At 39.1% G+C, this 12949-nt stretch overlaps 1 protein-coding gene across 2 annotated transcripts in view; it reads right to left on the bottom strand.

Moving 5' to 3' along the window:
• Positions 1-372: 372 nt before the first annotated feature.
• Positions 373-12949, bottom strand: part of GNRHR (gonadotropin releasing hormone receptor) — a 29633-nt gene continuing 17056 nt past the window's right edge. The window contains exon 3 of one of the 2 annotated variants that reach the window (XM_007193547.2): positions 373-617. In XM_007193547.2, coding sequence (XP_007193609.1) covers positions 373-617 — 245 coding nt within the window. The remainder of the gene's footprint in view (positions 618-12949) is intronic. The other variant, XM_028161711.2, reaches the window with a different exon arrangement.

Genomic DNA, 12949 nt, shown 5'->3' with positions numbered 1-12949 from the left:
TACTTTTTGGCATCTGTTTGCCTTAGGCCATGGCTATTTTAAATATTTATATATTATACAAGAAGAAAGTGATTTAAAAACCCATATAATGTGTTATAGGAGCTCAGTAAGTGAAGAGATTAATTTAGAAGCTAATGGTTAAGAGGAAATATTTAATTATTTTTCCTGAAAAAAATTTTCCTAGTAATTGAGTTTCTGACAATGTGATTTCCAAACGAATAAATATAATACCATAATCTGAAACTCTGCTTTGTTTGTATGTAAATGTGCTGGAATATGCTTTGTGTTTATCATTCCCAAAAGGGGAAATTCATTACCTTGTCCTACATAGTTTACGTGTATGTTTATGTGACTTCCTATGTAGTCTAACAATTACAGAGAGAAATATCCATATATAAGTGGATCAAAGCATGGATTTAAAAAAGCAAAGAGAAAGAAGAAGTGATTTACTGGATCTGACACCCTGTTTACCATTTCAGGATCAAACCAATACCAAATTCCAAGGACATAGTAGGGAGTCCAGCAGACAGTAAATGAAGTGGCAAATGCAACCGTCATCTTTAGGGTCCTCAGTCGAGCTTGTGGTATATTATTCTTGGATTGATTCAGTTGTAGTTCTTTTAGGTAGAGAAAAGAGAAGGCATTTAACAACCAGTTTTATTACAAAACCAAAGTAGACAAAAAGGAAGAGAGAATCATAATTCAACCTGATGAATATAATGGAAGCAAATTTCTAATATTTTTAATAATGACAATTTGTTTGAAAAGCTTGTTTATATTTCAAGTTTTCCACTATGTTACATAATGAATAGAAAATATTAAAGATAGTAGTACTCTTAAAATAAATTTTCCATCCAACTAATATGGATTTGAAATAAGAGGCTACTCAAATTCTTAAAATATAAATTTAAGAGAGCAGACTGAGGTTGAGCTGAGTTGAATTCCCTGCCTTTTGGTTGTCATGCCAACATAACCATGTGTACTTTATAAATTTATAAATTCCCCCTCTTTCCCGACTGGCCACGCAGGAGGTGCCATCGCCATTGTGGGAGGCAATGTAAGCTTGGCACATGGAAGAAACACATGCATTGGAACTGGTGTCAGAATCCTAGTTGGCATTAAGGACATTGAAGGACGAGGACAAGATGGTGGAGTAGAAGAATGTGAGCTCACCTCTTCTTACAGAAACACCAAAATCACAACTAACTGCTGAACAAAACATGCTGGAAGCTACCCCAAAAGATACCCTACATCCAAAGACAAAGAAGAAGACTCAATGAGACGGTAGGAGGGGCTCAGTCGTGATAAAAACAAATCCCATACGTGCTGGGTTGGCAGCCCACAAATTGGAAAATAATTATACCACAGAAGTTCTCCCATAGGAGTGAAAGTTTTGAGCCCCATGTATGGCTCCCCAGCCTGGGGGTCAGGCAGTGGAAAGAGGATCTCCCAGAGGGTCTGGCTTTGAAAGACAGGGGTTTGATCACAGGAATTCCAAAGGCCGGGGGGAAACAGAAACTCCACTGTTGGAGGGTGCACACAGGGTCTTGTGCACACCAGGACTCAGGGGAAAAAACAATGACCTCATAAGAGACTGAGCCAGAATTACCTGCTAGTAGGGGAGGGTCTCTTGTGGAGATGCGTGGTAGCTGTGGCTCACTGTGGGAGCAAGGACACTGGCGGTGGTAGTTCTGGGGAGTACTCATTGGCATGAGCCCTCTTGGAGGCTGCCATTTTCTCACCAAGACCTGGCCCCACCCAATAACCTGTAGGCTCCAGTGCTGGGATGCCTCAGGCCAAACAACCAGTAGGGCAGGGACACAGTCCCACCCATCAACAGACAGGCTGCTTAAAGTCTTCCCAAGCACACTGCTGCCTGCTAAACACATCCCGTGACACAGCCCTGCCCACCAGAAGGACAAGACCCAGCTCCACCCACCAGCAGACAGGTACCAGTCCCTCCCACCAGGAAGCCTGCACAAGCCTCTTAGACAGCTTCGTCCACCAGGGGACAGACAGCAGAAGCAAGAAGAACTACAACCCTGCAGCCTGTGGAACAGAAACTGCAATCACAGAAAGTTAGACAAAATGAGATGGCAGAGGAATATGTCCCAGATGAAGGATCAAGATGGAACCTCAGAATAACAATTAAGTGAAGTGAAGATAGGCAATCTACCTGAAAAAGAATTCAGAGTAATGGTAGTAAAGATGATCCAAGATCTTGGAAAAAGAATAGAGGCACAGATCAAGACGATACAAAAAACGTTTAACAAAGACCTAAAGAACTAAAGAACAGTGAAACAGAGATGAACAATACAGTAACTAAAAAGAAAGATACTCTAGAAGGAATCAATAACAGAATAACTAAGGCAGAAGAATGGATAAGTGAGCTGGAGGACAGAATGGTGGAAATCACTGCCACAGATCAGAATAAAGAAAAAAGAATGAAAAGAAATGAGGACAGTCTAAGAGACCTCTGGGACAACATTCAATGCACCAACATTCAAATTAGGAGAGGAGAGAGAGAGAGAGAAAGGACTTGAGAAAGATTTGAAGAGGTAATAGCTGAAAACTTCCCTAACATGGGAAAGGAAACAGTCACCCAAGTCCAGGAAGCACAGAGTTGCAGGATAAGCCCAAGAAGGAATAAGCTGATACACATAGTAATCAAATTGACAAAAAATTAAAGACAAAGAGTAAATATTAAAAGCAACAAGGGAAAAGCAACAAATAACATACAAGGGAATCCACATAAGGTTATCAGCTGGTTTTTCAGCAGAAACTCTGCAGGCCAGAGGAGAGTGGCATGATATATTTAAAGTGATGAAAGGGAAGAACCTACAACCAAGAATACTCTACCCAGCAAGGCTCTCATTCAGATTCACCAGAGAAATCAAAGCTTCACAGACAAGCAAAAGCTAAGAGATTTCAGCACCACCAGACTGGATTTGCAACAACGCTAAAGGAACTTCTCTCGGCAGAAAAGAAAAGGCCACAAGTAGAATAAAGAAAATTATGAATGGAAAAGCTCACCAGTAAAGGCATACATACAGTAAAGGTAGGAAATCATCTGCACACAAATATGATATCAAACCCAGCAATCGTGAGGAGAGCACAAATGCAGGATATTGGAAATGCATTTGAAATTAAAAGACCAGGAACTTAAAACAATCTTGTTTATATATAGACAGCTATATCAAAAGCTCATGGAAACTGCAAATTGAAAATCTGCAGTAGATACACACACAAAAAAGAAAAAGGAATCCAAATACAACACTAAAGTTAGTCATCAAATCACAAGAGAAGTGAACAAAAGAGGAAGGGAAGAAAAGACCTACAAAAATAAATCCAAAACAATTAACAAAATGGCAATAAGAACATACATATCGAAAGTTACCTTAAACATGAATGGATTAAATGCTCCAACAAAAAAGACAGAGTGGCTGAAGGGATACAAAAACAAGACCCATATATATGCTGTCTACAGGAGACCCACTTCAGATCTAGGGACGCATACAGACTGAAAGTGAGGGGATGGAAAAAGGTATTCCATGCAAATGGAAATCAAAAGAAAGCTGGAGTAGCAATACTCATATCAGACAAAATAGACTTTAAAATAAAGACTGTTACAAGAGACAAAGAAGAACACTACGTAATGATCAAGGGATCAATCCAAGAAGAAAATATAACAATTGTAAATATATATGCACCCAACGTAGGAGCACCTCAATATATAAGGCAAATACTAACAGCCATAAAAGGGGAAACTGACAGTAACACAATAATAATGGAGGACTATAACACCCCATTTTCATCAATAGACAGATCATCCAGACAGAAAATCAATAAGGAAACACAGGCCTTAAGTGACACATTAGACCAGATACACTTAATTGATATTTATAGGGCTTTCCATCCAAAAGCAGCAGAATACATATTCTTCTCAAGTGCACATGGAACATTCTCCAGAATTTATCACATGCTGGGCCACAAAATGAGCCTCGGTAAATTAAAGAAAATTGAAATCATATCAAGTATCTTTTCCGACCACAATGCTATGAGATTAGAAATCGACTACAAGGAAAAAAAAACTGTAAAAAACACAAGCACTTGGAGGTTAACCAACATGTTATTAAACAACCAATGGATCACTGCAGAAATCAAAGAGTAAATTAAAAAATTCCTAGAGACAAATGAAAATGAAAGCATGATGATCCAAAACCTATGGGAGGCAGCAAAAGCAGTTCTAAGAGGGAAGTTTATAGCAATGCAATCTTACCTCGGGAAATAAGAAAAATCTCAAATAAACAACCTAACCTTACACCTTAAACAACTAGGGAAAGGAGAACAAACAAAACCCAAAATTAGTATAAGGAAACAAATCATAAAGATCAGAACAGAAATAAATGAAATAAAGATGAAGAAAACAGTAGAAAAGGTCAATGACACTAAAAACTGGTTCTTTGAAAAGATAAACAAAAAACCTTTAGCTAGACTCATCAGGAAAAAGAGGTAGAGGGCTCAAATCAATAAAATTAGAAATGGAAGAGGAGAAAGCTATTATACAATTGACAGCACAGAAATACAGAGGATCTTAAGAGACTACTACAAGCAACTATATGCCAATAAAATAAACACCTAGAAGAAATGGACAAATTCTTAGAAAGGTACAATCTCCCAAGACTGAACCAGGAAGAAATAGAAAATATGAATAGACCAATCACAAGTATTGAAATTGAAACTGTAATTAAAAAACTCCCAACAAACAAAAGTCTGGGACTGGATGGCTTCACAGGCAACTTCTATCAAACATTTAGAGAAGAGCTAACACCCATCCTTCTGAAACTCTTCCAAAAAATTTCAGAGGGAGAAACACTCCCAAACTCATTCTATGAGGCCAGCATCACCCTGATACCAAAACCAGACAAAGATACCACACAAAAAAGGAAAATTACAGGCCAATATCACTGATGAGCATAGACGCAAAAATCCTTAACAAAATACTAGCAAACAGAATCCAATAACACACTAAAAGGATCACACATGATGATCAAGTGTGATTTATCCCAGGGATGCAAGGATTTTTCAATACCTGCAAATCAATCTGTGTGATACATCATATCAACAAATTGAAGAATTGAAGAATAAAATCCATATGATCATCTCAATACATGCAGAAAAAGCTTTTGACAAAATTCAACACCCTTTTATGATAAAATCTCTCCAGAAAGTCAGCATAGAGGGAACATACCTCAACATAATAAAGGCCATATATGACAAACCTACAACTAACATCATGCTTAATGGTGAAAAGCTGAAAACATTTCCTCTAAGATCAAGAAAAAACAAAGATGTCCACTCTCGCCACTTTTTTCAACATATTTTTGGAAGTCCTAGCCATGGCAATCAGAGAAGAAAAAGAAATAAAGGGAATCCACATTGGAAAAAAGGAAGTAAAACTGTCACTGTTTGCAGATGACATGATACTATACATAGAAAAGCCTAAAGATGCTAACAGAAAACTATGAGAGATACCAAAACCAGACAAAGACACTACAAAGAAAGAAAATTACAGACCGATATCACTGATGAATATAGATGCAAAAATCCTCAACAAAATACTAGCAAACAGAATCCAACAACACGTTAAAAGGATCATACACCACGATCAAGTGGGATTTATCCCAGGGATGCAAGGATTCTTCAATATATGCAAATCAATCAATGTGATACACCATATTAACAAATTGAAGAAGAAAAACCATATGATCATCTCAATAGATGCAGAAAAAGCTTTTGACAAAATTCAACACCCATTTATGATAAAAACTCTCCAGAAAGTGGGCATAGAGGGAACCTACCTCAACATAATAAAGGCCATATATGACAAGCCCACAGCAAACATCATTCTCAATGGTGAAAAACTGAAAGCATTTCCTCTAAGATCAGGAACGAGACAAGGATGTCCACTCTCACCACTATTATTCAACATAGTTCTGGAAGTCTTAGCCACGGCAATCAGAGAAGAAAAAGAAATAAAAGGAATACAAATTGGAAAAGAAGAAGTAAAACTGTCACTGTTTGCGGATGACATGATACTATACATAGAGAATCCTAAAACTGCCACCAGAAAACTGCTAGAGCTAATTAATGAACATGGTAAAGTTGCAGGATACAAAATTAATGCACAGAAATCTCTTGCATTCCTATACACTAATGATGAAAAATCTGAAAGAGAAATTATGGAAACACTCCCATTTACCATTGCAACAAAAAGAATAAAATACCTAGGAATAAACCTACCTAGGGAGAAAAAAGACCTGTATGCAGAAAACTATAAGACACTGATGAAAGAAATTAAAGATGATACCAACAGATGGAGAGACATACCATGTTCTTGGATTGGAAGAATCAACATTGTGAAAATGACTATACTACCCAAAGCAATCTACAGATTAAATGCAATCACTATCAAACTACCAATGGCATTTTTTACGGAACTAGAACACATCATCTTAAAATTTGTATGGAGACACAAAAGACCCCGAATAGCCAAAGCAGTCTTGAGGGAAAAAAACGGAGCTGGAGGAATCAGACTCCCTGACTTCAGACTATACTACAAAGCTACATTAATCAAGACAATATGGTACTGGCACAAAAGCAGAAACATAGATCAATGGAACAAGATAGAAAGCCCAGAGATAAACCCACTCACCTATGGTCAACTAATCTATGACAAAGGAGGCAAAGATATACAATGGAGAAAAGACAGTCTCTTCAATAAGTGGTGCTGGGAAAACTGGACAGCTACATGTAAAAGAATGACATTAGAATACTCCCTAACACCATACACAAAAATAAACTCAAAATGGATTAGAGACCTAAATGTAAGACTGGACACTATAAAACTCTTAGAGGAAAACATAGGAAGAACACTCTTTGACATAAATCACAGCAAGATCTTTTTTGATCCACCTCCTAGAGTAATGGAAATAAAAACAAAAATAAACAAATGGGACCTAATGAAACTTCAAAGCTTTTGCATAGCAAAGGAAACCATAAACAAGATGAAAAGACAACCCTCAGAATGGGAGAAAATATTTGCAAACGAATCAACGGACAAAGGATTAATCTCCAAAATATATAAACAGCTCATTCAGCTCAATATTAAAGAAACAAACACCCCAATCCAAAAATGGGCAGAAGACCTAAATAGACATTTCTCCAAAGAAGACATACAGACGGCCACGAAGCACATGAAAAGATGCTCAACATCACTAATTATTAGAGAAATGCAAATCAAAACTACGATGAGGTATCACCTCACACCAGTTAGAATGGGCATCATCAGAAAATCTACAAACAACAAATGCTGGAGAGGGTGTGGAGAAAAGGGAACCCTCTTGCACTGTTGGTGGGAATGTAAATTGATACAGCCACTATGGAGAACAATATGGAGGTTCCTTAAAAAACTGAAAATAGAATTACCATATGACCCAGCAATCCCACTACTGGGCATATACCCAGAGAAAACCGTAATTCAAAAAGACACATGCACCCCAATGTTCATTGCAGCACTATTTACAATAGCCAGGTCATGGAAGCAACCTAAATGCCCATCAACAGACGAATGGATAAAGAAGTGGTGGTACATATATACAATGGAATATTACTCAGCCATAAAAAGGAACGAAATTGAGTCATTTGTTGAGATGTGGATGGATCTAGAGACTGTCATTCAGAGTGAAGTAAGTCAGAAAGAGAAAAACAAATATCGAATATTAACGCATGTATGTGGAACCTAGAAAAATGGTACAGATGAGCCAGTTTGCAGGGCAGAGGTTGAGACACAGATGTAGAGAACGGACATATGGACACCAAGGGGGGAAAACTGCTGTGGGGTGGGGATGGTGTTGTGCTGAATTGGGCTATTGGGATTGACATGTATACACTGATGTGTATAAAATTGATGCCTAATAAGAACCTGCAGTATAAAAAAACAAACAAACAAAACAAACAACTAATACTAAACTTTCATTGGGTTATTTGTATGGAAATATGTTAATATAAATGTTTCAGACATTACATGAAATTTCTAAAAATCTTATATGTTCTGGTATAATGTTATAAGTCATAATCCTAGTTATTACCTTAAAATGTATATCTCAGAAATAACTAATTTTCTTGTCAACTGCATTATTATGAACTTTCATCAAATTTTTAACTGTGGTCATTTTTAAGTCTTTTGTCATTTACAGACAGTTCTGTGTGTACTCTGATGCTATTGCAAATATGTTCCTATAAAAGGGTTTCATCTTTAAGAAATTCATGGAAAAGACTCTGACAAGTACAAAAAAATAAAAAATAAAATAAAGTATCTTTCTTAAAAAAAAAAAACTATGAGAACTCGTCAATTAATTTGGTAAAGTTGCAGGGTACAAAATTAATGCACAGAGACCTTCAAGATGGTGGAGGAGTAAGACGTGGAGATCACAAATACATCAGAAATATATCTACATGTGGATCAACTCCTGCAGAACACCTACTGAATGCAGGCAGAAGACCTCAGACTTCCCAAAAGGCAAGAAACTCCACACGTACCTGGGTAGGGCAGAAGAAAAACGAAAAAACAGAGAAAAAAGAATAGGGACAGGACCTGCACCTCTGGGAGGGAGCTGTGAAGGAGGAAAAGTTTCCACACACTAGGAAGCCACTTCACTGGTGGAGACAGGGGGTGGAGGGGGGAAAGCTTCGGAGCCACGGAGGAGAGCGCAGCAACAGGGTGCGGAGGGCAAAGCAGAGAGATTCCCACACAGAGGATCAGTGCTGACCAACACTCACCAGCCTGAGAGGCTTGTCTGCTCACCCGCCAGGGCAGGTGGGGGCTGGGAGCTGAGGCTCCGGCTTCCGAGGTCAGATCCCAAGGAGTAGGACTGGGGTTGGCTGCGTGAACACAGCCTGAAGGGGGCTAGTGCGCCACAGCTAGCCGGGACAGAGTCTGGGAAAAAGTCTGGAGCTGCCTAAGAGGCAAGACACAATTGTTTCCAGCTGCGTGAGGAGAGGGGATTCAGAGCACCGCCTAAACGAGCTCCAGAGACGGGCACAAGCCACGGCTATCAGCACAGATACCAGAGACAGGCATGAAACACTAAGGCTGCTGCTGCAGCCACCAAGAAGCCTGTGTGCAAGCACAGGTCACTATCCACACCTCCCCTCCCAGGAGCCTATGCAGCCTGCCACTGCAAGGTTCCCATGATCCAGGAACAACTTCCCTGGGAGAATGCATGGCGTGCCTCAGGCTGGTGCAACGTCAAGCCCATCACGCCGGCCTCTGCCGCAGCAGGCTCGCCCCGCATTATATACCCCTCCCTCCCCCCGGCCTGAGTGAGCCAGAGCCCCCTAATCAGCTGCTTCTCTAACCCCCTCCTGTCTGAGCAAAGAACAGACGCCCTCAGGCAACCTACGTGCAGAGGCGGGGCCAAATCCAAAGCTGAACCTCAGGAGCTGTGCGAACAAAGAAGAGAAAGGGAAATCTCTCCCAGCAGCCACAGGAGCAGCAGATTAAAACTCCACAATCAACTTGATGTACCCTGCATCTCTGGAATACCTGAATAGACAACGAATCATCCCAAAATTGAGGTGGTGGACTTCGGGAGCAACTGCAGACTTGGGGTTTGCATTCTGCATCTAATTGGTTTCTGGTCTTAAGTTTATCTTAGTTTAGTATTTAGTTTATCATCATTGATAGATTTGATTTGGTTGCTCTCTTCCTTTTTTAAATATATATAGATATATTTTTTTTTCCTTTTTCTCTTTTTGTGGGCGTGTATGTGTATGCTTCTTTGTGATTTTGTCTGTATAGCTTTGCTTTTACGATTTGTCCTACAGTTCTGTCTGTCCGTTATTATTATTATTTTTTTGTATAGTTTTTAGTGCTTGTAATCATTGGTGGATTTGTTTTCTGGTTTGGTTGCTCTCTTCTTTCTTTCTGCCTTTTTTTAAATTTTTAATAATTTTTTTAAATTTAAAAAATTTTATTTTATTTTATTTATCTTTCCTTCCTTCCTTCCTTCCTTTTCTCCCATTTCTTATGAGGCGTGTGGCTGACAGGGTCTTGATGCTCTGGCCAGGTATCAGGCCTGTGCCTCTGAGGTGGGAGAGCCGAGTTCAGGACATGGGTCCTCCAGAGACTTCCTGGCTCCATGTAATATCAAATAGTGAAAGCTCTGCCAGAGACCTCCTTCTCAATGCTAAGACCCAGCTCCACTCAACAACCAGCAAGCTACAGTGCTGGACACCCCATGCCAAACAACTAGCAGGAAAGGAACACAACTCCACCCATAAGCAGAGAGGCTGCCTAAAATCATAATAAGGTCACAGACACCCCAAAACACACCACCAGATGTGGTTCTGCCCACCAGAAAGACAAGATCCAGCCTCATCCACCAGAACACAGGCACTAGTCCCCTCCACCAGGAAGCCTACACAACCCACTGAACCAACCTTAGCCACTGGGGGCAGACACCAAAAACAACAGGACCTACGAACCTGCAGCCCACGAAAAGGATACCCCAAACACAGTAAGGTAAGCAAAATGAGAAGACAGAAATATGCAGCAGATGAAGTAGAAAGGTAAAAACCCACCAGACCAAAGAAATGAAGAGGAAATAGGCAGTCTACCTGAAAAAGAGTTCAGAGTAATAATAGTAAAGATGATCCAAAATCTTGGAAATAGAATGGAAAAAATACAAGAAATTTTTAACAAGGACCTAGAAGAACTAAAGAGCAAACAAACAATGATGAGCAACATAATAAATGAAATTAAAAATTCTCTAGGGGCTTCTCTGATGGTGCAGTGGTTGAGAATCTGCCTGCCAATGCAGGGGACCCAGGTTCGAGCCCTGGTCTGGGAGGATCCCACATGCCGTGGAGCAACTAGGCCTGTGAGCCACAATTACTGAGCCTGCACGTCTGGAGCCTGTGCTCCGCAGCAAGAGAGGTCACGATAGTGAGAGGCCCATGCACCGCGAAGAGTGGCCCCCACTTGCCGCAATTGGAGAAAGCCCTCACACAGAAACGAAGACCCAACACAGCCATAAATAAATAAATAAATAAAATTTTAAAAAATTATCTAGAAGGAATCAATAGCAGAATAACTGAGGCAGAAGAACGGATAATTGACCTGGAAGATAAAATAGTGGAAATAACTACTGCAGAGCAGAATAAAGAAACAAGAATGAAAAGAATTGAGGACAGTCTCAGAGCCCTCTGGGACAACATTAAACGCACCAACATTTGAATTATAGGGGTCGCATTAGAAGAGGAGAAAGAGAAAAGGACTGAGAAAATATTGGAAGAGATTATAGTTGAAAACTTCCCTAATATGGGAAAGGAAATAGTCAATCAAGTCCAGGAAGCGCAGAGAGTCCCATACAGGATAAATCCAAGGAGAAACATGCAAGACACATATTAATCAGACTATCAAAAATTAAATACAAAGAAAAAATATGAAAAGCAGCAAGGAAAAAAAATAACATACAAGGGAATCCCCATAAGGTTAACAGCTGATCTTTCAGCAGAAACTCTGCAAGCCAGAAGGGAGTGGCAGGACATATTTAAAGTGATGAAAGGGAAAAACCTACAACCAAGATTACTCTACCCAGCAAGGATCTCATTCAGATTCGATGGAGAAATTAAAACCTTTACAGAGAAGCAAAAGCTAAGCGAATACAGCACCACCAAACCAGCTTTACAACAAATGCTAAAGGAACTTCTCTAGGCAGGAAACACAAGAGGAGGAAAAGACCTAAAATAGCAAACACAAAACAATTAAGAAAATGGCAATAGGAACATACATATCAATAACTACCTTAAATGTAAACGGATGAAATGCTCCAACCAAAAGATATAGGCTGGCTGAATGGATACAAAAACATTAGCCATATATATACTGACTACAAGAGACCCACTTCAGACCTAGGGACACATACAGACTGAAAGTGAGGGGATGGAAAAAGGTATTCCATGCAAATGGAAATCAAAAGAAAGCTAGAGTAGCAATTCTCATATCCACAAAATAGACTTGAAAATAAAGACTATTACAAAAGACAAAGAAAGATACTACATAATGATCAAGGGATCAATCCAAGAAGAAGATATAACAATTGTAAATATTTATGCACCCAACATAGGAGCACCTCAATACATAAGCCAAATGCTAACAGCCGTAAAAGGGGAAATCGACAGTAACAGAATCATAGTAGGGGACATTTACACCCCACTTTCACCAATGGACAGATCATCCAAAATGAAAATAAATAAGGAAGCACAAGCTTTAAATGATACATTAAACAAGATGGACTTAATTGATATTTATAGGACATTCCATCCAAAACAACAGAATACACTTTCTTATCAAGTGCTCATGGAATATTCTCCAGGATAGATCATATCTTGGGTCACAAAGCCTTGGTAAGTTTAAGAAAACTGAAATTGTATCAAGTATCTTTTCCAACCACAATGCTATGAAACTAGATATCAATTACAGGAAGAAATCTGTAAAAACTACAAACACGTGGAGGCTAAATAATACATTACTAAATAACCAAGAGGTCACTGAAGAAATCAAAGAGAAAATCAAAAATTACCTACAGACAAATGACAACGAAAACACGATGATCCAATACCGCTGGGATGCAGCAAAAGCAGTTCTAAGAGGAAAGTTTATAGCAATACAATCCTACCTCAAGAAACAGGAAACATCTCAAATAAACAACCTAAGCTTACACCTAAAGCAATTAGAGAACGAAGAACAAAAAAACCCCAAAGTTAGCAGAAGGAAAGAAATCATAAGGATCAGATCAGAAATAAATGAAAAAGAAATGAAGGAAACGATAGCAAAGATCAATAAAACTAAAAGCTGGTTCTTTGAGAAGATAAACAAAATTGA

The sequence above is a fragment of the Balaenoptera acutorostrata genome, chromosome 5, assembly GCF_949987535.1.
Source record: "Balaenoptera acutorostrata chromosome 5, mBalAcu1.1, whole genome shotgun sequence".
NCBI lineage: Eukaryota > Metazoa > Chordata > Mammalia > Artiodactyla > Balaenopteridae > Balaenoptera > Balaenoptera acutorostrata.
Note: the sequence above shows the minus strand (reverse complement) of the source record. Positions and strands in the feature narration are given on the sequence as shown.